Source organism: Panthera leo, chromosome D3 (genome assembly GCF_018350215.1).
Source record: "Panthera leo isolate Ple1 chromosome D3, P.leo_Ple1_pat1.1, whole genome shotgun sequence".
In the NCBI taxonomy this organism is placed as follows: Eukaryota; Metazoa; Chordata; class Mammalia; order Carnivora; family Felidae; genus Panthera; species Panthera leo.
Genome location: NC_056690.1, coordinates 13,703,845 through 13,730,688, shown reverse-complemented (window position 1 = coordinate 13,730,688; position 26,844 = coordinate 13,703,845). Strand labels below are relative to the sequence as shown.

Sequence of the window (26,844 nt, the reverse complement as noted above, 5' to 3'; positions counted from 1 at the left end):
AGTATCTCCCCAAGGCTTGCAGTCAGGAATAAATACCCCCCCCCTGGTCATCACGTCCCAGGCACCCCCTCCTCCAGCTCCCTGCTGGCTCCTGAAGGTGGCTTGTTGGCAACAGACCCAGGAGGGCGGAGGGAGGCCTTGAGGAGGCCTCTCAGAGGAGGTGATGTTTACACTGAGATCTGAAGAGGAAGCCCCAGCTGTAGGAAGAGGGAGGGGAAGGGACAAGTGCCAGGACTCATCTAGGAGCTGACAGGAGCCAGTGGGGCTTGGGGTGACCGTGTAGACAGGTCATAGAGTGAAGACAGACATCCCACACTCTGGGGCCTCTTGGTATCACTGAGGGGCAGAGCAGAGCCATGCCCCCCCCCCCCCCCCGACTGCCCCAGAGCTTTCTTTCCCACCCACCTGCACTGTCTCTAGCTCTGGGAGCAGCTATGCCGAGGGGGCGGAGGTGCGGTCCTGAAAATGCTATTTTCTGTGTCTTCAGCAGAAAGCCCCATCATTTAACCCTTGGATAATTTAATATAATAAAATTCCAGGAACTGGTATTTTACTTTATTCCAAACTTTGTTTACTTATTTTAAAAAAATTTTAATGTTTGTTTATTTTTGAGAGAGAGACAGAGCGTGAGCGGGGGAGGGACAGAGAGAGAGAGGGAGACACAGAATCCGAAGCAGGCTCCAGGCTCTGAGCTGTCAGCACAGAGCCCAACGCAGGGCTCCAGGGCTCGAACGTACAAATCATAAGATCATGACCTGAGCCGAAGTAGGACGCTTCGCTGCTTAACCAACTGAACCACCAGGTGCCCCTAAAGTTTATTTATTTATGTTGAGAGAGAGAGAAAGAGGGAGAGCAGGGGAAGGGCAGAGAGAGAAGGAGACACAAAATCCCAAGCAGGCTCTGTGCTACCAGCACAGAGCCTGAGGATGTGAGGCTCAGACTCACGAACCATGAGATCATGACCTGAGCCGGAATCAGGAGTCCAGTGCTCAATCGACTGAGCCACCCAGGTGCCCCAGGAACAGGTACTTTTTTTTTTTTTTTTTTTTTTTTAGGAACGGGTATTTTAAATGAGAATAAAATTGTGTCCCGCAATTGTGGGTAATTCCGAAGGGGCCCTAGAACCCCTTTCCTGGTCCTGAGGCCAATCTGGATTTCTAGATTCCTTCTTGCCTTGAAATGCAAACTCTGGGTCCAGTTAACTCCGACCAGCTGATGCCCCACAGCCAACACTCCCCCAGCTTGGCTATCTCGGCACTGCCCAAGAGTGCTTTGGAAACGCAGATTCCAGGTGCTGCTCCAGACGGGCATCTGGATCTTCACCTAGGAGGGGGGTCCCTTTCCTTCTTTCCGCAGCTCTGGCTGGTTGCAGGACACTGCCCCCTCCCCCCACCCCAGGGCTGTGACTCTCACTTTGGACCTGTGATCGGGACGAATGGGCAGTGCCCTCCCCAGTGCCCTGTGAAGCTGCTGTAGGTGGGCCCATCTAGGTGTTTGTGAGCACCTACACTGTCACAGAGCCTGGCATCCGGGACATACACCAAGTACGTGCTGAACATTGACGGCCACATCACCAAGCACTGTGGAGCCCAATGGCCTGGCCTTGAGACCTAGAAGATGCTGACTTTGAATTTCTGCCCTGGCTGTGTGGCCTTTCTGAGAATCGGTTCCTCCCTTGTAAAATGGACGTGATTCCACAGCAACTGCCTTGTGCTTCGTCCGTCCCATGCCAGGCCCTTCTGATAGACCTGTCATTGACTGTCATCTCCCCATTTTAACTAGAAGGAATCAGGGTCAAACAGGTGGCAGGACTAGCCCAGGTCATCCAGGCTGACCACAGCATCAATTCCTTAAACCAATTTAAGGCAAAACTTCTCCCAGGAGGCTCAGGGACCACCCTCTTTACATTCTTTCTGGCATTTTGGAAATGCAGCCTCCCGGGCCTGCCTCAGTCAGAATGGTGGGGGAAGGGGGAGTCCCCTGCCCCTCAAGTTTGAGAACCCCACCCCCCACCCCGGGCTCCTGGGCTGTGTTACTAGGATGGGCCGCTCTGGCCTGGGGTTTGTCCGCTTCATCAAGGTGCTGGGGGAGGGGCCAAGGACTTTTCCTGGAACAAAGTCAAGCCAAGCACCCGGTGCGCATTTAAGTGGGATTACTATTATTATGTTACCTTCACTGCTGTTCGCCATCGAGCTAGTTAACCCTGGCTGTGTTTCTTCACTGTCCCAGGTGAGTTTCCCTCCTGAGATCTGGGAGGGTGTGGTGGAAGCGGGGTGGGGGTGAACACGGAACCTCCCAGGGGGCTGCTCCCGCCCACCTACACCCCAACTCTGTTCACACCTGCCTCTTTCCAAAGCCGGCGGCGCTGCGGAGGTGGTGCCGAGCCGCGAGGAGCCCGGCCGCTGCGTGGGGGACGGGGGAACCTTAGCCGGTGGGCTCCTAGGCCCTGCACCCCCTTCCACCCCTCCCCACCGTTTCTTGCCGGGGGCAGGGCGCTCGCCCTCCTCCCCGCGGCGCTCGAAGCCGGCGCGCGCTAGGACCGCGGCGCGCCGCCCTCCGCCGCTATAAGAGGCCGCGCTCGCGCCCCACGCGGAACCCGCGGCTCAGAACCGTCCCCGGCGTCCCGACTCGCGCCGGACCCGAGGCCGGACCCAACGCGGCGCAGCCGACGCCAGCCCGGGGCCTGCGAGGGACGCGCGCCCCGGGGTCCCCGCCGCGGGCACCATGGGCGCTGCCCACTCCGCGTCCGAGGAGGTGCGGGAGCTCGTGGGCAAGACCGGCTGTGAGTATCCGCGGGGACGCGGGCGGGGACCGGCGGCCGGCCGGCCGGCCGGCTGGCGCGGGGCTCCCAGCCCACTGCCGCCCGGCCGGCTCCGCGCCGCCGCGCTGTGTGACCTTGGGCCGGCAGCTGGCCCTCTCTGCGCCTCAGTCTCCCCCTCCTGCAAATGGGTCCCCGCCGGCCACTTTGCAGGCTGCGGCGAGGAGCTCCGCGGCGATGCTGAGTAAGTGCCGCGGCCGCTCAGCCTCGGCGCCCTCGGGGTTGGCAGGGAGCCCCCGGGGCCTGGGGACTGCGGACCCGGGAGGGAGCAGGGCTGGGCGGGCGTCCCGGCCGGGAGGGTTGAGCGCCCGGGCCGCCCAGCCGGTGTGCGCGCTCCGCACCTGAAAGTCGTTCGGGTTCGCGAGGCGCAGGGGCCGGAAAGTTTTGAAGTCGACGGGACCTGGGTGGCAGCCGGGCGTTCTCCGGCCGTGTGACCTCGGGCGGGTGAGCGCCTCCCCCTGCGCCTTTGTCCTCCCGTCTGTAAAGTGGGTTCAGGCGGGCCCACCTCTCCGCGTAGCTGGCAGAGCCCGGGGAGCCCTGGGCTGGAGCCCGGCGACCTTCCTCAAGCTCGCCCGGGCTCCTGGGACCCGCAGAGGCTGCGCGCCCCGCATCCGGCCCGAGGCTGGGCGCACGGAGCGGTCTGGCCGCGGGGGGCCCCCGAGCTGACCGCAGGGAAGTGACGGCGGAAGCGTTTGTCCGCCCCAGTCCAGCCCAGCTGGGAACTTGACCCTGGGCTCTGACCTCGGGGTGCCGGGTTCTGCCACCCGCCGTGAAGGGGGGCGTAGACTGAAGACCGAGGGAGGCCGGGTCCCCAGTGCGAGGGGGCGCGCTGGACAGGGCGATGTGAATCCTGCCGACACCGCTTTCTGGCTGTGTGACCTTGGGCTAGTCACTTCCTCTCTCTGTTTCCTTTTCTCTAGAACGAGAGTTCTGCTAGTACCTGCTAGATGCCCAAGATATGGGAGCTGCAGTGTTATTTCAAGGAAAGAGCTGGCACCTGCTTTGAATTTTGTGCAGTCAGCCAGGTCCATAATTGGTCACCTGGGTGGGGGTGGAGGTGACCCAGCCACTTGTGCCCAGGCTGAAAGGCGACCCCTGCTGATCCTAATCTGAACAGCTCTTTCCAGGAGAATTGGGTGAAAATTACAGAAAACACCTTAATAACTGGTCTGGGGAGGGTGTGTGTGTGTGTGTGTGTGTGTGTGTGTGTGTGTACGTACACGTGTGTGTGTACACGCATGCGTGCATACACACATTCACACACACCACGTACATACATGTGTATATCTTCCCGTGGACAAATACAAGAGTATTTGCGACTGGAGGGGGGAAAAGTGTGCAGTATATATAATATGGAACACTTTTTGGTTTAAAAATAATAATAAGGGGGCGCCTGGGTGGCTCACTTGGTTGAGCGGCCGACTTCGGCTCAGGTCGTGATCTCGCGGTCTGTGAGTTCGAGCCCTGCGTCGGGCTCTGTGCTGACAGCTCAGAGCCTGGAGCCTGCTTTCGATTCTGTGTCTCCCTCTCTGACCCTCCCCCATTCGTGCTCTGTCTCTCTCTGTCTCAAAAATAAATAAACATTAAAAAAAAATAAGAACCTATGTTTATAATCGCTTTGTTTACATCAAGGACTCTGGAAGGATCCACAAGGAAGAATAATGAATACTTGGAGGTTTGGTGGGAGGGATGAAGGGAGAGGGAGCTTTTCATTATAGTTTTTTAAAATATTTTCATTTTTGAACAATGTATGAATATTTTACTTCAAAGAGTTTTAAGTCCAGTTCAACCCGAAGGCTAACATGAGAGAGGAGGTAGGATTCCCCTCTTTGTTGGGTTTCCCCGGTTAGCTGCACACTCTCTTGCTGCCTTGTGTCTGGACTGGTTGAAATCAGGGTTCCCTGGAGCTGGGATTTCTGCCAGAAGGGTGGGCTGGCCACCAGCCTCCATCACTCAGGCAGCCCCCACACAGGCGGTTGCGGGGGATTCCATCTGTTTGTGAGTTTGACAGGTGATGGCACTGCAGAGCATGATGGGAATCTTGTCAGTTTCCTGGGTCCCTAACGTATGGGGTAGGGGGTGGGGGGAGAAGACTGATGCTGAGTGTTCCCCCTGTAGCTTTCCTACAAATGGCTGATGTGGCTTCCCTTCTTGTGGCCCCAGGATTCTAGTTTTGTGCCCCAAAGGGAGAAGAGAGATGGGGGGGGGGTCAGGAAAGGGGTTCTGAAGTCAGAAAGGAGAATGAATGCCTTCAGTTCTCTGAACTTTCAGCAGGTGGAAAGTTCCACCTAGTTCTCTGATAGGGGCTGGTACAGTCTGGTGCTTTTACCCGTTCAGTGAGTATTTGTTGACCAGGGACTTGGAGATTTAGAGGCTGATGTCCCTGAGGGAAGTTACACAGTGGCATGAGAGTCCGAGGAAGGGCAAGGGAACAATTCTTTAGAGAGGATCAGGAGGGCTTCTCTGCAGAGGCAAAAATGGAACAGAAACCTAAATAGGAAGGAACCAGCTACGTGCAGGTCAGCAAAAAGTACATTTTGGGCAGAGGGAACAGGCAGTGCAAGGGCCCTGTGGCGGGAAGACGTTGAGGACAATAAATGAGAATTGTGTGAGAGGAGGGTGCAGCCATAGTGAGGGCTCAGTTTGTGGGAGGAGCCTGATTTAAAGGGGTCTTGCTAGGTGTGTGGCTTTGGGCGAGTGTTTGGTACTATTGGCCGTGTTTTAGACCCATTTGTCCCCATCAGTCTGAACCACGGCTAAGAGTTAAAGCTTGGTCCTACTTCTTCCCAGCTGCGTGACCTTAAACAAGTCCTTGTACCTCTGAGCGTCAGTGTCCCCGTCTGGATTCTGGGGCGGTTACGTGGATTCAGTGACATGATGTATATATGTATGTCAAGGGCTTGGCTTGGCATGGGAAGGTCAGCTCCCAGGATCCTGCTCCCACAAGAATCCGTGGGAAGCATTCAGCCTAAAGGCCCAGTCAGCCAAGGAACGGGCTGTGCCCACAACGTCGCTGGGCTCCCCGGCCTCTTTGAGGACCAAGATGGTCCCTAATTTGAAGGGTCAGCCTGGCCCCTCTCTGAGGACTCCATCTGGAACTGATGAGCACGAGATGGTGACAGTGGGCATGATTCCTTGAGCACCGGGCTCTGTGCTGAACCCTCTGCGCGCATTCTGGTGGAATCTTCATAATAACCCTCCATGGAAGATGGCCATGTGGCCATTTTATGGATAAGGAAACTGAGGCTTGGAGGGGTGAAGCCTCCAAGGTGGCAGCCCCGGGGGTCATGAGTGGAGGAGCAGGGGCTCAGAGGATCCCTAAGTCCATTTCCTCCGACACTGTGCTTTCACTGTGTTTTCACTGTGTTGAGTTGCCTCTCTGATGTCTAGGAACGCAGAAGGGGTAGGAACAGGTTGCTCATCTCTTTTTCTCACCTCCGGGCCGTGGTGCAAGCCATTCCCTCTGCCTGGAGCACTCTTCCCTCGACTGTGCATAATTTGGCGTTTATGTAAGGAGATGCTTCTGTAACCAGCAGCCAGGTTAATATGGCAAACACTTCCCCTCAGGCCTCTTTGCAAACCCCTTCGTCGTGGTTCAGGGCTCTGTGGCGCCCTTCCAGAAGCCGCCCTGGTTACTCTCCATCCAGCCTTTGAGGGTTAATGTGCATCCTCGAGATGGCCACGCCCCCCCGCGTCCCCTCCCGTTATAGCACACATCACACCCCGGTGGAACTGTCAGCTCTGTCACCAGCCACCCCCTCGAAGCTTGGCGCTTCTCAACTGCAGGAGACGTGATGTCTTTCTCATTCACCTTTGTGTGTGTGCGTGGTCCTCGGGCCACAAGCCGCTCGTGTTGGAGGGGCGGAGAACCCGGGGACTTTACAACCCAAGGGGTGTTGCCCGGGAGCGACCCCCGGTGCCACCCCACTGGCCGGCCTCCGCCACGCCCGCCCGGCACCGTGAGATCCAGTCTGTGGGCTTCAGCGCTGAGCCAGCCCCGCCAAAAATAGGCCTGAGCGCAAGCTCGCCCACACAGGGCATCTCTGGGTTCCACGCCCACCTCCCCTTGCCTGCGAGAGTCTCCTTGATTGATTTAAAACCTAAAAAAAGTCATCCAACCATCTCTTCTGAGCCGAGAAGGCTGACTACCTAGATTGTTAAAATTCACCTTAAACCCTGAGCTGGCCTTTCTCCTTCCACAGCGGGATCAGTCCCGAGGTGTGACGGGGGCCCCCTGACGGGAAGAGAGGCCCCTTGGGAATCACTCACCGAAGGTGTCCGTCCGCTCCCCTTCACCACCTTGAGCAGGCGTGGCCCCTTCCTGCCACCCACCTCCCTCCCCCCCCCCCCCCGCCCCCCCAATCTGGTCTGCTCCTGAGGCTGCGAAGGAAATAATAAATGAAGAATTCTGGGAAAGGTGGAGGGTCTATTTTTTCCTTCAGGCTCCCAAACAGCTCCACAGGCCTATCTATGTACATGCCAAGAAGCTGCCAGAAGGACGAAGGAAAAACAACGTCCCGGATCTAGAGTTGGACCTCGTCATGATGACAGTGAGTGTGCACCAGGCGCCCGTCATCTGCCGAACTCGGAGCCGAGCCGTGCGGTTTACGTGCACAGCTGCTCTCGGGCCCCCCGCTCCGCCCCCCCTCCCCCCAGGTACACCGTAGATTCCCGTTTCTCGGATGAGGCCCTGGAAGCTTCGGGGAGCGGGCCCCTTGCCCGAGGCCACAGGCTACTGAGAAGTCGAGCCGGGGTTGGGTTTCTGGTCTGCTCCCCAGACCTCTTCACCAGGGACGGAGGCTTGTGTGGCCCACACGGGCGGGTGTGGGTGGCACTGCATTTTCCACTGGCCTCTGGCCTCCGGGCACTACTCTGAGGTCATAAAGTCCTCGAGCGGCCCCAGACCACAACCTCGGCCTATTTGCCGTGCGTTCTGTTCCCTCTGGATGGCCAGGCGGACCGGACCCCTTCCCGGCCCTCCAGGAGCTCAGGGCCTTTGAGGGGTGCAGGCGCCCTGGCCGGTACCACTGAGTTCCTCCGGTCATCCGCCGAGGCCTGTGAAGTCAAACGACCGATAGCACCTACCCAGCCCCCTTTCTGTTTCCCGCGGGTGGATTATGGCTTTTGCCCTGGGCTCCGGGGTCACTCTGTAAGCCCCAAGAAATAGGGTGCACTGCTGTGTCTGTGGGGCTCTGGCGGGGTGGGGTTGGGACCAGACCCCCAGCGCTCATCAGACTCATGTAAATCCTAAATCCTCCCGTAATAAGAAAATAATTAAAAACATTTTTTTAGGACAAGACGAAAAGTGGCCTCTGGGCAAGGAGGAATAAGCACGTCTGTGGGGCCTGGGGAGGATCTGTCACCACAGGCCGAGCTCTCGGGGTGGGCTGAGGCCCGTGGTCTGGTGGTGATGTGGGCACAGTGGTCCCGGCCCTCGGGAGCCCTCCAGAGCTTGGTAAGGTGGGCAGTATCCAGATTCTTCCACCCCTGCTCATCCCGGGGTGCTTGCGGTGCGGAAATGTGCAGGCTGCTTCTGGAAGCCTTTAAAAGGGCCGGGTGGGAAATGCACTTAATTCGTAAGCACCTCTGCCCTCTGGCCCAGCACTGCTAATCCTTTGTACTCCGGCTGGGCCGGATCCTCTCCACTTTTATGGTAGCATATGTTGCCAATTTACAGATGAGGAAATGGAGGCTCAGACACCCGAAGGGACTGCTCAAGGTCACTTAAATGCTGAGTGTGGAACCCAAATTCGAAGCTGACTCTCCCATGTGACCTAAGCCCCACACAAGCTGGACAGAGACCAAGGATCTTGCATGTCTGGGAGAGGCCACGCCATTACACCGTGACCTCGTTGACAGAGTCCCCCATGCTCGTTTACTAAGTTGGCAGAGGGAGAATTGGACCTTGAGGCAGACAGGCTTGGTTTTGCGCTATGAACTGTGGGCTGTCCCCAGGGAGGACAAGCTCGGTGAGGGGGCATCACGAGGGGGAATTGGGGGCTCTGAGAGCGAGAGCTGGAATGTGCTGCCCTCTCCGCTCCGTGGGGTCTTACTGGGTGGCTCACGTCTGTTTCAGAGGAAGAATCTGTATTTTCCCTGCAGGAAAGTAATTGGCAGTCCGCTCAAGACTTCCTATAGCTCCGCGAATTAGGAGTAACCAGATCCCTTATGCGTCTTTCTTTCTCACCCCACCCCCACCCCCAGCCCCACTCGGGCAGGATCTCTTTTTGTGAGTTAATGGCCCCTGGAATGCAGCATGGACTGTCACCAATGCCCAGACATGCCGCAGGACCCAATCATCCAGACGGAATACCTCGAGTGTCGTGTCGATAAGGTGCTTTTTACTCTCGCAGAGCCCTCCGGTATCTGCTATCTCAAGTGGCAGGAACATGGTGTTTTTGGCTCAGAGGTGCCCACTGCTTTGGGGAGATAGGGCGAGGGGCCCTCTCGTACCCACGTTGGTGGGACCAGGCGAGGGGATGGAGAGGAGGCGGCGTCTGGGCCCGTGAGCCTCCCTGCTCCCCGTTCCAACTTTATTATTAATTCATAAAGCCAGAAGGTCGAGTGGGTGATTTGCGCCGGTGGTGGCAGCCACCTTAAGCGCGAGGACAAAAAGGCCCTTTGTTGTTCCAGCAGTGTGACCTTTGCGGATGGGCAAGCTGTCAGAAGTGGGTCTTGGGCTCTTGGCGCGGCTCCCTAGGAGGCGAGAAGGCACATTCAGGTCTCGGGGATCAGGTGCCTCTGGGAGGACAGGCAGGCGGCCAGCAGGAGACCTCATTACCGGCGTGGCTGAGTCCTAGACCGTGATGGAGGGAGAAGGTGGCCACGGCCAAGGACTTTGTGGGCTGAGGTTAGAAGGGGGGTTCCCTTCCTTCCTCCTGAGCGTTCATGCTGGGGTCCCAGTGGTCAAAGAGCCCTCAAGTGAGCACTTAGCAGTTAGGCCCAACACACCTGATGTTCCCGGGGGTTCTCTTGTCTTGTCCTCACCTGCATCCCCCAAGACTGCAGCCAGGGTCCCACACAGGCACATGCTGGCCTCCCCCGACCTTGGCCCATAGCAGCAGATAGATGCGGCTTTGAACTGTGGCACCGCCTTTCCCTGTCTGGGCGAGTAACTTTGCTTCCACGTCTTGGTTTTCTCATCTGTCAGATGGGCACGTGTTGCAGGGCTATTGGGAGGATTAAATGAGAATTTTAGCAAAGCCCTTGACACATCGTAAGTGTTCAGTAGCTGTTGGCAAGTACTAATTCCATTAGAAACCACTCGGAGGCAGGGGAGCCTGGGTGGCTCAGTCAGTTGAGCGTCCGACTTCAGCTCAGGTCGTGATCTCGCGGTCTGTGGTTTCGAGCCCCGCGTCGGGCTCTGTGCCGACAGCTCGGAGCCTGGAGCCTGTTTCAGATTCTGTGTCTCCCTGTCTCTCTTTTCCTCCCCCGCTCACACACTCTCTCTCTCTCTCTCTCTCTCAAAAATAAATAAACGTTAAGCGGCGCCTGGGTGGCTCAGTCGGTTAAGCGTCCGACTTTGGCTCAGGTCATGATCTCACCGTCTGTGAGTTCGAGCCCCGCATCGGGCTCTGTGCTGACAGCTCAGAGCTTGGAGCCTGTTTCAGATTCTGTGTCTCCCTCTCTCTCTGACCCTCCCCCGTTCATGCTCTGTCTCTCTCTGTCTCAAAAATAAATAAACTTTAAAAAAAAATTAAAAATAAATTAAAAATAAATAAATAACAAAAAAAAGGAACCATTCAGGGGCTGGCTGTGTTCCTCCCTTTTTAAAGTTTCATTTCATTTTTCATTTTGTGGAGAGTGGGGGAGCGGGGCAGAGGCAGAGAGAGAATCTTCAGGCTCCATGCTCAGTGTGGAGCCCGATACGGGCTTCATCCCACGACCCTGGGATGGTGACCTGAGCCCAGATCGAGAGTTGGATGCTTAACCGACAGAACCACCCAGGCGCCCCATACAGTTTTTCCCTTTTAGGGCATTCTGTAACTTCGCTAATTCATTTCATTTTTTGACATGGCCGCCGTATGACACAAGTGACGTTAGTCTTTGTCTTTCCCTGTACTGATGATCAGGGACCTTAACACGCCTTAATTTGCATCACTCTGTGGTACTTTTTCTGTTTTTGAAAGCCACTCATTGGTTTGATTATTCCTATACGCAGACCCTATTAATTCTTGGAACAGTTTTCCCCCACAGATCTCATTTTCTTATGTGTTCCACCTTTCCATAGGTTTTTTCAGTGAGTCTCTGAGTCAGCAGCTGTCTGAAAGTGACTAGATTTTGCCAGGATCCTCCTGGGATCACTGGCTGGCTATATCTTCTCTCAACACTTTGGTTTTGGTCCCTTGTTGCTGTTGAGAAGTCAGCTCTTTGGTCTGATTCTTTTGTGTGAAATCTGCTTTTGTACCTCTGAGATTTTTGGGGTTTTGTTTTTGTTTTTAACTGCACTTTGTCTAGGTGGATTTGTTTTATTTGTCCTGCTTGAGAATGGTTTATGCTCTTTTATTCTGAAGAAGGCTTAGGTCTTACAGTATGAAAAATGTTCTCTCCCCGACCCTTCTCTTTATTTTCTTCTTCAGTAATTCCTATTAGAAATACATTGGACTGGGGTGCCTGGGTGGCTCAGTCGGTTAAGTGTCTCGCTTTGGCTCAGGTCATGATCTCACCATCTGTGAGTTCGAGCCCCACGTCGGGCTCTGTGCTGACAGCTTGGAGCCTGCTTCAGATTCTGTGTCTCCCCCTCTCTCTGACCCTCCCCTGCTCATGCTCTGTCTCTCTCTGTCTCAAAAATAAATAAACATTAAAAAAAATTAAAAAAACAGAAATATGTTGGACCATGTCATTCTGTCCTGAATGCCTCTTTACTCCTCTCTGATATTTTCTATCATTTTACTGCTTTTTGCTGTATTTGGAGTCTTTTTCTTAGGTCTCTCTTCCACTTCACTAATTCTCTCTTTAGCTATTAAAATCTTGCCGCCCCAGGGTGCCTGGGTGGCTCAGTCGGTTGGGCATCCAGCTTCGGCTCAGGTCATGATCTTCCCATCAGTGAGTTCAAGCCCCACATCGGGCTCTGTGCTGACAGCTCGGAGCCCGGAGCCTGCTTCGGATTCTGTGTCTCCCTCTCTCTCTCTGCCCCTCCCCCGCTTGTGCTCTGTCTCTCTCAAAAATAAACATTAAAAAATTTTAAATCTTGCTGCCCCTTAAGTTTTCAAGTTCCAATGACTTTAAAAAAAAAAAAACACGGGTCACCTGGGTAGCCCAGTCAGTTAAACGACTGACTCTTGATTTCAGCTCAGGTCCTGATCTCATGGTTGTGAGATCAGGCCCACATTGGGCTCTGCACTGATCATGTGGAGCCTGCTTGGGATTTTCTCTCTTCCTCTCTCTCTCTCTCTGCCCTTCTCCTGCTCCTGTGTGTGCACACTATGTCTCAAAAAAACTTAAAACATTTTTTTTTTTTACAAGTTCTATATGGTTTTCAAACTCACTGCTTTTGTCATAGTGTTCTTTCGTTATTTGTAAAAATTTAACGCTTACTACATGGTTTCTTCTGTTTCACCCTCTTGTGGTGCCATTCCTTGTTAAAATTAAAGAAAAAATTTAAGTAAACTCTACCCCCAACGTGGGGCTCAAACTTACAACCCCAAGATCAAGAGTTAGGTGCTCTACCGACTGAGCCAGCCAGGCATGCCCCCCCACTCCCGATTTTTAAAAAATTTTTTTTTAAATGTTTATTTATGTTTGAGAGACCGAGAGAGACAGAGTGTGAGCAGGTGAGGGGCAGAGAGAGGGAGACACAGAATCTGAAGCTTCCAGGCTCCAAGCTGTCAGCATAGAGCCCGACGTGGGGCTTGAACTCACGAACTGTGAGATCACGACCCGAGCGAAGTCGGATGTTTAACCAATTGAGCCACCCAGGCGCCCCCCGATTTTTTTATTGAAAAAAATTTCTTGAAGTATAATTGACATACAATGTTAGTAAGTGATCTAGTGATTTGCCAATTCTGGACATTACTCAGTGCTCAGCACAGTAAGTGTGGTCACCGTTTATCACCATACGGTGTCATGACGATAGTATTGTCTCTATTCCGCACGCCTACCTTTCATCTCTGTGACCGAAAGTTTGTGAGCCTTAATCCCTTTCACCCATTCCTCCTCCCACACCTTCTCTCTGGCAACTACCAGCTCCTTGTATTCAAGAGTCTGTTTTGTTTTCTAGATACTACATAGCAGTGAAATCCTATGGTATTTGTCTTTCTCCGACTTATTTCACTTCGCATAATTCCCTCTAGGTCCATCCTGGATCTTGTATTGTCGGATCTTGTCGTCGGCGACACTTGGGTGCTTCCGTATTTTGGCCATTGTAAATAGTGCTGCGATCAACATAGGGGTGCGTGTGTTTTCAAATTCGTGTTTCCATTTTCTTTGGGTAAAATACCCAGGAGTGGAATTACTGGCTCGTGTGATTTTTTTTTTTTTTTTTTTTTTTGAGGAAACTTCATGCTGTTTTCCACGGCTGTTATGCCAATTTACATTCTTACCGGCAGTGCTCGAGAGTCCCTTTTCTCCACACCCTCACCACCACTCATTTGTTTTTTTGATATTAACCATTCTCACTGGTGTGAGGTGATCTCTCATTGTGGTTTAAATTTGCGTTTCCCTGAGGAATGATATTAAACATCTTTTCACGTCTGATGGCCATCACTTTTCTTATATATCTTCTTAATGTTTATTTTGGAGATAGGGAGAGTACGAGTGGGGAAGGGGCAGAGAGAGGAGGGGTTAGAAGATCTTAGATGGGCTCCACGCTGAGAGCTGAGTCCGACACAGGGCTCAAACTCATGAACCTTGAGACCATGACCTGAGCCGAAGTCAGACACTGAACTGACTGAACCACCCAGGCTCCCCTGGCCATCTTTTCTCTTTGCGAAAAAAAGGTCCATTCAGGTCCTCTGCTTGTTTTTTAAATAGAATTGTTTGGCGTTGGGGGGGGAGGGGGTTGGTGTTAAATTGTATGAGTTCTTTATATACCTTGGATATTAACCTCTTAATGCACGTGCCATTTGCAAATATCTTCTCCCATTTGGTAGGTTGCCTTTTGGTTTTGTTGATGGCTTCTTTTGCTATGCAAAAGCTTTTTAGTTTAGTTTAGTGGTCCCATTTGTTTCTAAGCTTGATGTCCGAGAGATTATTGCCCGTGTTTTCTCTCGGGGCTTTTATAGTTTCAGGTCTCGTATTTAGGTCTTTAACCCATTTTGAGTTTGTTTTTTTGGGTATGGTGTGAGCAAGTAGTCCAGTTCTATTTTTTTTTTTTTTGCACGTAGCTGTCCGAGTTTTCCCAACACTGCTTATTGGAAAGACTGTTTCTTCCCCATTGTGTATTCTTGCCTCCTTTGTCATAGATTAATTGACCACAGGAGCATAAGTTTATTTCTGGGCCCTTGTTCCTGTTGCAGTGACGTAGGTGTCTATTTTTTTTTGCCAGTATTCTACTGTTTTGAGTATTAGAGCTTTGTAGTAGGTTTTGAAATCTGGAACCTGTAAGTCCATCTTTCTCAAGATTGCTTTTGCTATTTCGGGTCTTTCATGGTTCCATACAAATTTTAGGCTGATTTGTTGTAGTTCCGTGAAAAATGCTTTCTGCTGTTTTGATAGGCATTGCTTTGAATCTATAGATTACTTTGGGTAGTAGAGACATTGAACAATATTCTGCCAATCCATGAAGATGGTATATCTTCCTATCTGTGTCCTCTTGAATTTCATTTATCAGCATCTTATGGTATATTCACAGTATATGTCTTTCCTTCCTTGGTTAAGTTTATTCTTTTTGGTGCAGTTATAAATGGGGTTGTTTTCTTAATTTCTTTATCTGCCACTTCATTATTAGTGTATAGAATTGCAACAGATTTCTGTATATTCTGTATCCTACAACTTTACTGGAATTCATTTTGTTTCATGTCTGACTGCTGCAGCTAGGAGGACTTCCTATGTTGAAGAAAAGTGGTGAGAGAGGACAACCCTGTCTTGTTCCTGATCTTAGAGTAAAAGTTCTCAGTTTTTCACCATTGAGTATGATGTTAGCTGTGAGTTTTTCGACTATGGACTTTGTTACGTTCGGGTATGTTCTCTCTAAATCCCCTTAAGAGTTTTAATCCTGAATGGATATCTTGTCAAATGCTTTTTCTGCATCTTTTGTTATGATCACAAGGCTTTTATCTTTTCTCTTGTTAGTGTGATGTATCACTTTGATTGATTTGCAAATATTGAAACACCCTTGCATCCCTGGAATAAATCCCACCAGATCGTGATGTTATTAACACATTTAAAACAAAAAGGGTGCCCTTCCTTTTGTTAATTGTGTCTGCTGATGGTCCCTTACGGTGATTCATTTGCCTGTGTGGTTTGATTTTTGATTATGAGCTCATGTTCGACTGGGCTGCCTCCCCTGGTTTTCACATCCTCTTGGAACTATCTTCAGTGCCCGATTTATGCTGAGGCCAAACCAAGTGGAGAAGGGCTTATCTAAAGTACCTCTCCTGGGGCGCCTGGGTGGCTCAGTCGGTTAAGCGGCCGACTTCGGCTCAGGTCATGATCTCACGGTCCGTGAGTTCGAGCCCCGCGTCGGGCTCTGGGCTGACAGCTCAGAGCCTGGAGCCTGTTTCAGATTCTGTGTCTCCCTCTCTCTCTCTGACCCTCCCCCGTTCATGCTCTGTCTCTCTCTGTCTCAAAAATAAATAAACGTTAAAAAAATAAAAATAAAAAAAAAAAATAAAGTACCTCTCCCATGAGGGTCCCTCACAGTGCTTTTCATTTATTTCTAGTACCTTAGAGATGTCACTGGTCTAGAAACACTTTTTGCATTGATTCCTCAATTTGGCTTTCCTGCACCACACGGGTTTGGATCTTGCACCTGTGCACGGCACAGACTTGGCATCTTGGTACATCACAGGCCTGCCCCCTTGCTCCTGCATCCGGTCACCTCCTTAGCCAAGTCCACTTCCTTGCTGATTGTCGGAGACAGTAGGGAATACTTTTTCTAGCCCATCTTCCATGGGGAAGCAGCCTTTTATGCTTCAGCTTCTGATAGGAGTCTCCCTTCTAGCCTCCATAGAACCATGGCCACTTCTGTCACTCGGTGGGCTGGAAGCTTCCTACCCTTAGCTGTTAGAGCCTGTAACCATTCTCACAGCCCTGGGCCACCTCAGCAGCATCTCATACTCCCACCCTGCTGGGTGTGACGTCCCTCCTTGCTTCTGGCCTTGAGAGTGTCCCTTGCTTTTGAGCTTAGTGGTGTATGTGAGGTTTTTCCTATTTTATCCAGTGCTTCAGGGATCTGTGCTGGGACGGAGGGTCTGTGTTAGTTGCACGTAGCAGGAACTGGAGTTCTTTACCTAATAAGCCTTCCTGCTTTCGGTGAGCCTGTCTCCGCTTGATTTGGCCTCCATCTAATTCTGGAGTTGAAGATAGTTCTGGAAGGATGTGGGAAGCCATTTGTTTCCTTGGATGTTCTGAAAGACGCCCACTCTTCAAATCTCTGCTGGTTCACTCACATCTCCCCCCACCCGCCTTCCCCGTCTTTAGTCTTCTTATTACAACGGAGACCTCTTTGTTTCTTTAGTGACGTAAATGATACGGTTCCTTGTCCCCCTCATCCTCAACTTTGGGCACAGAGCAGCTCCTGCCTCTGAGTAAATGCTACCACATGGCAGTTATTGCTGGGATCAGGCAAATGGCAAAGCGCACAGCAGTAGGAAGGTGAGCACAGATGAGCAAAGCCCAGGCTGTGTGCTTCCGAGAGTGGTGCTCACCCACTCTGACCGGGTGCCAAGGTTCCTCATCGCTCATGGGAAAAGGATAGTTTCCAAAGTCAAGCCCCTTCATTCTGTCTCAGCTTTTGCTATGGAAGATTCATTCTGAGAGGAAAGATACCCACAGAGATCCTTAGGAGACCCTCCATACTTGAGACTAAAATAAAAGCCATCCCCGTGCTGGCCGGGGCCTGGGGCAGCCCCTCCCAGGAGTCCCTTGGCTCGTAACTTAGAGACTGAGTTGAAGTTGGCATGAAAAGGGTTCGAAGGTGCTGGATAAAAGCCAGTAGCGGACCTCCTTGTTCCTACTTCTGCTTTGGAGACTAGAATTGGCTTTGATAATTTCCTTCTCAAGGCCGAGTGCGTCTTGGTGGGTTTTTTTTTTTTAAGTTTGCTTATTTTTGAGAGCACGCTCATGAGCGCAGGGGGAGGCTAGTGGGCAGAGAGGGAGAGAGAGCATCCCAAGTGGGCTTCGTGCTGCCAGCGCAGAGCCCGATTTGGCGCTCGAACTCACGAACTGCGGGATCATGACCTGAGCTGAGATCACGAGTTGGGACGCTTACCCAAATGAGCCACCCAGGCGCCCTGCATCGCTGGTTTATTTACAAATCCCGGCGGTGAGGCGTGGTCCCTGATGGGTCCACACTGAGCGTGTGGCGCAGGGGAAGGACGGAAGCAGGGCGTCCGTGAAGCCACGCGAAGCATCTTCTGTACGATGGGCTGGTCCCTTTCCAGGCTGTGGAGGTCTCCATCCACTCTTACCCCTCCTCCCCCCACCTCCCTCCCGAGGCCCAGGATTAGTCATTGCTTTGGCTGTAGCCCCAGGCAGCGTGCAGTTGCCTCTTCCCTCCCCTGTGAGTGAGCTGGGAGACCTCGGAGGAGCAGAGTAGGTACCACAGGATTATTACTTTAAGGGCATCGTCATAGCTCCAGTGGCAACTCTGGTGTCTCAGCTCTTCCCGCTGGGCCCGGTGCAAAATACATGTGATTTTCTTTATTTAAAATTTAAAAAAAAAATTGTTAATGTTTATTTATTTTTTTAATGTTTATTTTTGAGAGAGACCGAGACAGAATGTGAGTGGGTGAGGGGCAGAGAGAGAGGGAGGCACAGAATCCGAAGCCGACTCCGGGCTCCGAGCTGTCAGCACAGAGCCCCATGTGGGGCTTGAACTCACGAACCCCGAGATCACGAACCGAGCCGAAGTCGGACGCCCAACCCACGGAGCCACCCAGGCGCCCCTGATTTTTTTTATTTAATTGGGGAAAGACTCACACAACCTAAAACTTCCCATAGTCACCATTTTTGAACCTACAGTTCGCTGGCTTAGTTAAGCACATCCACGGTGTTGTGCGGCCATCAGTTCCAGGGCATCCTCACCGCGCCCCCCCCCCCAAAAAAAAAGAAACTTCGTGCCCATTAGCTGCCCCTGAAATCCCCCCCGCGCACAGCCCGTGGCAACCACAAATCTGCTTTCTGAACCCGTGGACTCGCCTTTTTGGATGCTCCGTGTAAATGGCAGGCTACAGCGGTGGCCTTGGGTGCTTGGCATCCTGTTTTCAAGGTCGTCTGTGCTGCAGCAGGTGTCCGTGCTTCCTTCCTTTCTGTGGTGGGATGATGTCGGGCTGCGCAGAGCTACCCCGTTTGGTTCATCTGTCGACCACTTGATGCACGCTTGGGTGTCCCTACCCTCCGGGGATCGCGCATGGCGTGTCTGCGACTCTGATTGTTTTCCGGGGCGTGGACAGCTTCAGGAGGGTGGTGCTCTTGTGATCTCTGTATTCCGGGGGCGGCGGGGACCGTTTAGTGGGACGGGAAGCTGGGGACCGAGCCAGCAGCTCTTGGCAGAGATGTTGTTAGCTCACCTTTCTGTCTGGCCTGGCTCACCTCTGTATTTGGGGACTTTGGCTGGTGCTTGGGTTCAGTCCTGGCCGGTCTGTGAGGACATGGCAAGCAGGAGAGCTTTGGGGGCCCTGGAAGCCACCGAGACCTTCCCAGGGATGCCACTTGGCGTCCTGGGGCCTGTATCCAGGGCGGCACGGCTGGGGAGACGGGGAGGCAGGGTGGTTCCTGCAGAGCCCCTGGAGAGATCAGGTGCATAATGTCAGCCGCCCTTGTCCTTGCAACTGCGTTTTGAGACCCCCACCCCCACCCCCGGACGGCTACACCAGCCGACCCCTCAACGGGTTCCCTGCATCCTGTCCTCTGCATCCACCCTGCATACTGTCACCAGGCACATGCGATCTTGTCCCTTCCCTTAGCGTCCTATGTAAACTCAGGGTGAGGTCTGAATGCTTGAGTTCAGTATGTGTGACTGCCGCTACTTACCTCCTTTCTCCGCTGTCCTCAGCCTGCCTTCTGCCTGGGCTGAAGAACCTGGGGCTTCCTGAGCTCTGCCCACCCTGATCTGCCAGCCCTGCCCTCCCCTCCCCGGCCTGGCCCTCAGCCTTCAGGATCCCACAGGGCATCCGCTCCCTATGGGTGCTCCTTGGCAAGCTGACACCACGTTTCTTACCCTGGACCCCAGGGAGGTGACGTGCGTTTCCAGTAGATAAGGGCTCTGCTTGTGTCTGTAGCCCCAGCATCTACCGGACGCCCCAGTAAATGTCTCTTAGTGAACAGCATCCCTCAGATGGAGTCAGTCAGGTCTCCCCACACCCCTGGGAGCCAGCGTGGATTTGGGAAGGACCAAGTGCTATTTTAGGTGTCCTTTGCCACCAGACTCGGGCCCCTGGAGATACAGGCTCCAGTGATCCTGGCCACCCCATAGTGGGTGTGGTGAAGGCTGATGCTCGATCTCCTCCAGAGTCAGATGAGGGAGGCTGGGCCTCGTGACGGATTTCATGCCCCTTTTCTGGGTCTCCTGCCTCCACCCGGGCTCCTGCCTCCACCTCCTTGAGGGTTGTCTCTGACCTCCCGGACCCTCCTCCTGCCCGGTGACCCCTTGCTCAGCACAGCGAGGCTGTAAGGTGGCTCCCACAGCCCGACAGGGGAGGCCAGGACCAGGCAGAAACCCCGTGTCCACATCACTCCACATTCCTCTCGACCCCGAACCCTGGCAACCCCTTAATCTACTTTCTGTGGCGAGATTTGCCTACTCTGGACGTTTCACATACGTGGAATCCTACGATACGTGGCTGCGTCCGGCTTCTCTCCTTGGCGTTATGTATTCAGGGTTCATGGATGTCGGAGCACGTGTCCACGCTTCGTTCCACTTGTGACCGAATCCTATGCCACTGTATGGACAGACCACGTTTTGTTTATAGTTTCATCTATCGTTGGACGTTTGCGTTGTTCCCTCTAGGCTATTGTGAACAGTGCCGCTGTGAACGCTCGTTTATGGGTTTATGTGTGGACGTGGTTTTCATGTATCTCGGGTACGTATTTGGGAGGAAGATTTCTGGATTACATAGTGAATCTAATTTATTGAGGATCCACGGAATTGTGTCCCACGGTGGCTGCAGTGTGTGACATTCCCATCAGCAGCGCACGAGGATGTCAGTTTCTCCGCAGTCTCACCAGCGCTTGTTACTGTAGGTTTTATCTTTCATCCTAGCCATCAAAGTTGAAATTGAAGATTATACAAGGCATCTCTGATAATTACAGAAAAGTTAAGGGACCGATCAGCAAAGATAAGGGACAAGAGGAAGAGAGGGATGTCCTGTAAACCTGTAAACCTGCTTCCTGTAAACCTGGAAACAATGTGCTATTTTGTTCATCCTTTCCTATTTTTTCCTGTGCACACAACTATATCATTACGGACTTTCATGGACGTGAGATCTTGTGGCCTGTTGGTTTTTCCCTGTAGCGATATCCCATGAAAATTTTTCTGTGTTCTAAATATTTTAAAAAAATTATTTTAATGTTTATCTTTGAGAGAGAGGGAGAGACAGAGTGTGAACGAGGGAGGAGCAGAGAGGGAGACAGAGACGGAATCCAAACCAGTCTCCAGGCTCTGAGCTGTCTGCACAGAGCCTAACACGGGGCTCAAACCCGGGGTCATGACTTGAGCTGAAATCGGATCCTTAACCAACTGAGCCACCCAGCCTCCCCTAAATATTTTTAAAATGTTTCTTAAGGCTCTGTAGTATACTGCCTTTGGGATGTACCCGTTTATTTATTTCAACCCGTTTCCTTATAGCTCACCACTTCCCCAATTTTAAAGTTTGCTTATTTACATACTTATTTATAGATTTTTTTTTTAAAGTTTATTTTGAGAGAGAAAGAGCATGCAAGCAGGGGAGGGGCAGATAAAGAGCAAGAGCACACGAGAATCCATAGCAGGCTCTGCATGAAGCCTGACGCAGGGCTGGTACCCGCTAACCATGAGATCGTGACCTGAGCTGAAATCAGGAATCAGATGCTTAAGCCACTGAACCACCCAGGTGTCCCATGAGTTTATTTATTTTGAGAGAGTGAGGGAGGGAGAGAGAGCGCGGGCACAGGAGCAGGGGAGGGGGAGAGAGAGAATCCCAAGCAGGCTCCACGCTGTCAGTGCAGAGCCCGACGCTGGGCTCTGTCTCCCAGTTAGATCATGAGCTGAAGTCAAGAGTCATGTGCTTAACTGACTGAGCCACCCAGGTGACCCAGTTTTTTACTGTTTTAAACAGGCCAGGATGATGACGGTTACCTGTTTATCTCTGTACACTCGTCTCAGTTCCTCAGTATTTGTTCCTAGGGATCAAGTTGCTGGTTAAAAGCACAGATACCAGCACTGTCCAGTGCAAATTATAATGCAAGGTGGAATAATTCTAAATGTTTTCAGAAGCTACATATGTAATTCTACGTTTTCTAGTAGCCATGCTTTAAAAAAATTTTTGTAATGTTTATTTTTGAGGGAAAGCACGAGCGGGGGGGGGGGGAAGGGGCAGAGAGATGGGGAGACACAGAATCCGAAGCAGGATCCAGGCTCCGAGCCGACAGCACAGAGCCCGACGCGGGGCTCGAATTCACAGACCGCGAGATCGTGACCTGAGCCGAAGTCGGCCGCTTAACTGACTGAGCCACCCAGGCAGCGCCCCTGTAGTAGCCATGTTTAGAAAAGAAACAAGATACAGTTAATTTTAATATTTTACTTCTAAAATATTTCAGCGTATGACCAATATAAAAATTATGGAGACTGTGTGCATTCTTTTTTGTACTCAGTCTTTGGAAGCTGGTGTGTATTTTACACAATTTCATACCTCCGGTCCCAGCTTGGACTACACACACACACACACACACACACACACACACACACACACACACAGATTGGGCCAGTTAAACTCCCACCAGCCTGTGGAAGGGTGTGACCTCAACCCTCAGGCTGAAATCTAAAACCAAAGGTAACGAGGTCAACGTGCCAGGCACCCAAGTGACTCTGCCTCTTGTCTCCATGGCACCCGTGACCGCCTGGGGACCTGGAGAAGGGCTGAGGGAGGAGCAGGGAGACCAGAAGAGCTTCCGTCCTTGGAGCCCCCGAGGGCGCTCTGCACACAGGTGTAAGTGCCCACAGGACACGTCCTCTGGGGGACCCCGGAACCTGAGAGCGCGTGAGGTCTTCGGAAGTCAGTTCGTGAGGCCTAAGATGTTCCTTCTCCCAGTCCCTGAGCCCGGGGAGGCTTCCCCGAGTTGAGCTCCGAGCTCTTGGCTCAGGGGATTTGGGTGCCGAAGACAGGGGTCCAGAGATGGGAGGCTGTTTTCCTCATCCCTCTGCTTTCAGTCAGGCACGACAGGGAAGGGTGTGGGCACCCGTGCGTGCGCTTTGGATGCAGAATTCAGCCCTGGACAGTCAGCGCTCAATTGACGTGGACTGCTGTGGTTCCCAGGATTAGGCACGTAATTCATTTTCCTGATGGCGCTTTTGAGACGTAACACGTTCCCTACATCTCACCCATTCAAAGTATACTCGGGTTTTAGTATAATCACAGGGCTGGGCGTCCCTCACGATCTAACTTTGGAACATTTTCCTCCCCTCCCCCCCGCCCTCCCCCAAGAGGCTCAGTACCTATCAGCATGACTCCCCAACCTTGCCTAGCCCCAGGCAAGCCCTGGTCTAGTTTGGATTTGCCTCCCTGAGCATCTCCTATAAATGGATTCATGCAATGTTAGGAGCACACATGTGGCTGCAATTTCTATGGTTATTTCTCGTCCGTGTGCTTTTGTTTTTTGTTTTTTTTGTTTTTGGGGTTTTTTTTTTTGATCTGCGGTTGAGTGCTGGGCTGCCTTTGATCGGTAACCCACGAACATAAAACCGCACACGTTCTGCCAGACAAACTGAGCTTAAATCCTGGGTCTCCCTTTCAAGTTTAGGGCCTGACCTTCAAGTCACCTAACGCCTCAGATCCTCAGTTTGCTCTTCTGGAAAATGGGAGCAGTCCTTCCATTATACGGTCATGGTAAGGGTTAAATAAGACCACGTGTGCCCAGGATGTGGTGCTCAGCTAACAGATGATTCATCAGTAGCAGTATTTCCGAGATCCCTCGGCTGTCCCATGTGCTACCATATAGTGTGCCTAAAATATTCATTACATCACTAATAAATATGCATTGTGTATTAGAGGAAATTTAGAAGATATAGATGAATGAAACCAAAACAAAGCCTTTAATCCCTCTACTGAGAAAGACCATTGCTATTATTATTTTGGGGAAAGGGAGTCCGGATTTTCTTTCCTTACTTCTATACATTTGTGTATATCTACATGTTTTCCCCAGCATGAGGTCATGCTATTTTTGTAGCAGGCGCTTGTGTTTTAAGTAAGGTCCATGCCCAGTGTGGGGCTTGACCTCACAACCCCAAGACTGAGAGGGGCAGGCTCTGCCCGCTGAGCCAGCCAGGCACCCCATAGCAAGCTGTTTTAAACATTTTTAAAGTTCATTTTGAGCAAGAGACACACACACACACACACACACACACACACACACACACACACACAATCCCAAGCAGGCTTTGCATTGACAGGGCTCGAACTCACAAACCATGAGATCATGACTTGAGCTGAAATCAAGAGTGGGACCCTCAACTGAGCTACCCAGGCGCCCTGACTTTTAAACATTCTCTGTGGAACGTATTTTCATGTCCGATATATAACTGTCACTTCTCAAAAGCAGCTTGCTTTTTTTTTTTTTTTTTAAATTGGCTAAGCCTTCCGTAAAATATTTGACCAATCTGCTTTGGGTGAGCACTTAGGTCGAGTCCATTTTTTAAGCTGTTAAGAATCCACGGGTAGACACATTTATGTATTTGTCTTTTGTACTCATTGGATTTATTTTTTCCTGCCAGGTAGAATCACTGAAATTTTCAGGTAAACCTTTTATCGTAATATCAGGTACAGAAAAGTACATCACCCGTGAGCATAGAGTTCCATGTCCTTGCTGAGCACACGTGTGTGTAACCTGAACCTGGATGAAGAAATAGAATATTCCCACTACCCAGAGGCGCCCCTCACGCCCCATTCAAATCACTACTCCCCGTTCGGGAGCAACCACTATTCTGGCTTCTCTTTCTTAAAAAAAATAAGACAACATCATCATCATTTTTATTATATTTTTTAAAGTCTTTTTTTTTTTCTTTTAGAGAGTGCATGAGTGGGGGAGGGGGAGAGAGAGAGAGAGAGAGAGAGAGAGAGAGAGAGAGAGAGAGAATGAATATCTCCAGCAGGCCCCATGCTAATGTGGAGCCTGACGTGGGGCTTGCTCCCATGACCCTGGGATCATGACCCGAGCCGATATCAAGGGTCGGACACTCCACTCTCTGTGCCACCCAGGCACCACCTTGTCATTACTATTACCAGACAAGTTTTAGATAGGTTCATAGCAAAATTCAGAGGAAGTTAGTTTTTGCCTATGCCCTCACCCCAACATGTGCCATAGCCTCCCGCCTTATCCGTGGCCCCCACCAGTGTGGTACGTTTGATACAGTCGATGAACCTGTATCGACACTTCATTATCGCCCGGAGTCCATTGTTCACATTAGGGTTCACCTGTGGTGGTGCACCTTCTGCAAGTCTGGACGTATGTTCAGCGACGTGTGTCCGTCATGATGGGACCCACAGGATAGTTTAACTGCTCCGGAAACCCTCTGTGCTCTGCCTGTTCATTCCTCATCCCCAGACTCGGACACAGAGACCTTTCTCTTGCCTTCGCGGTTTTGCCTTTTCCAGGAGGTCCTATAGTAGAATCTTACAGTGCGCGGCCTTTCCATCCCGACTTCTAACCCTACAGAGGACTTTTTACCCGTTTTCGAGCTCCATTTAAATGGAATCCTAACGTACTTGCTCTTTGGCATCTGACTTCTTTTCCTTGATTTTATGTTTCTGAAGCTCACCCAGGTTATGGCACGCAACGTCTGCTCGTTTTCCTTGCTGTATACTATTCCATTGCTTGAATAGACTGCACCTCAACACTTGATTCTGCTACTGTCGGGCATTTGGATAGGTTCCAGTCTAGGGCTGTTGGAACCGCACTGCTGTGAACCTCTCCTTCTTTCTGTACCTCTTCTGATGAGCGCAAGGGTGCGTTTCTGTTGGGTGTGTGCCCAGGACTGCAATCGCTCAACCCTGTGGAGTATTCGGATGTCCTTGCTGATACACACATGATAGGAATGGCCATGTCCTCCTCCAGAAAGGTGGTTATTGCCCCTCACGGTCATCCCACTTTTCCAAGAGTCAGTTTCTACATCTGTAATGGGAATACAAGCCCTATCCCAGGGTGCCGTGGGGAACAGGTGCACTGATGTGTGGAGATGCGCCTCTGGTACACGGAGAACCCTTCACAGCTGTTGGCCGTCCTGAGGAGTATTTCCTCACCAACAGCTTCTAGGGAGGCTGGAGAATTCTGAGCTATAGATTCTTTTTTTTTTAAAATACTTATTTACTTTGGGAAGAGCACAAGCAGGGGAGGGGCAGAGAGAGGGGGACAGAGGATCTGCAGCAGGCTCTGCGCAGACAGCAGTGAGCCTGACGTGGGGCTCGAATTCACAAACCGTGAGATCATGACTTGGGCGGAAGTCAGACGCTCAACTGACTGAGCCACCCAGGAGCCCTTGAGCTACGTATTCTTAAAGTGATACAACCTGAGCCTGAGACCCCCCCCCCCCCACCCCCCCAAAAAAAAAGATGAGGAGGACACCTGGCTAGCTCAGCCGGTGGAGCATGTGACTCTTGATCTGGGGGTTGTAGTTTGAGCCCTGCATTGGGTATAGAGATTACTTAGATTACTTAAAAAGGGGGTGCCTAGGTGGCTCAGTCAGCTGAGTGTCTGACTCTTGATTTCGGCTCAGGTCATGATCCCAGGGTCGTGGGATCGAGCCCCACGTTGGGCTCCGTGCTGAGCGTGGAGACTGCTTGGGATTCTCTCTCCCTCTGCCCCTTTCCCCCCTCGTGCACGCACACACACACACTCTCTCTCTCTCTCTCTAAAATAAACATTTTTTTTTCTTGTAATACTTGAAAAAAAAGCAACAGCAAATGAGATGACCAGCTGGTCCCAGAAATTAGCTGTCTCTGGAACAAGAAAAGACATTTATAATAGGGCATGGGAAATGCCGGGAGGAGCTGGGGGGAGGGGGGATGGCTGTTTGGAAAGTTTTGCCCGAACCGTGTATAGTCCCCGGGGAACCGGCCCTCAAGGCCTTGGAGCACCAGGATATGTGGGCAGGCAGGCGATACCGAGTGAAGGCAGGTTGAAGGCGGGGTCAGGACATGGACCCCACTCCACCAGTCACCGGTCGTGCGGTCTCGAGTGCTCTGAGCTGCAGTTTGCAAATTATCCCACAGAGAAAAGCACATCTGCTCCCTTATGCAGGATGTGTCGTGGATGAGGGGAGACAATGCAGGTCCGGGTGTCATACTGTGTGCTTCATAAAACAGGCCCTCGTGGGGGTGGAGCCCTTATGAAACCCGGAATGTGCAAGGCCCCATCTTACTGGGGAAGACACAGCGGCCCGCCAGCCCGAAATGGTAATTACGAAAAACTGTACTTAAGGTTTTCTAGAACTACTGGGAAGATCTAAATACGTCCTCCACAGCGCAATGATCAAAATTCTCTTTCTTCTCCTTCCAATCCCCTTGCTGCACCAGATTCTCCTTCCGCGTCCTACTACGTGTCTCCCAAGTGACTTCCAGCAGCAGCCCGAACCCCTTTGCCCTGCCATGCCCCTCTGTCTCTCCGTACGTGACCGTATGAAGCCCCTTGCTCCTGCTCCCCCTGTCTTCGGGAGCAGGAGGGGAAGAAGTCACACG

General features: G+C 51.9%; 1 protein-coding gene across 3 annotated transcripts in view; it reads left to right on the top strand.

Moving 5' to 3' along the window:
• Positions 1-2,607: 2,607 nt before the first annotated feature.
• The window catches only part of TESC (tescalcin), a 51,650-nt gene continuing 27,413 nt past the window's right edge, over positions 2,608-26,844 (top strand). For all 3 annotated transcript variants that reach the window (XM_042909847.1, XM_042909845.1, XM_042909846.1), the window contains exon 1: positions 2,608-2,782. In XM_042909847.1, coding sequence (XP_042765781.1) covers positions 2,725-2,782 — 58 coding nt within the window. In that variant the 5' untranslated portion in view covers positions 2,608-2,724. The remainder of the gene's footprint in view (positions 2,783-26,844) is intronic.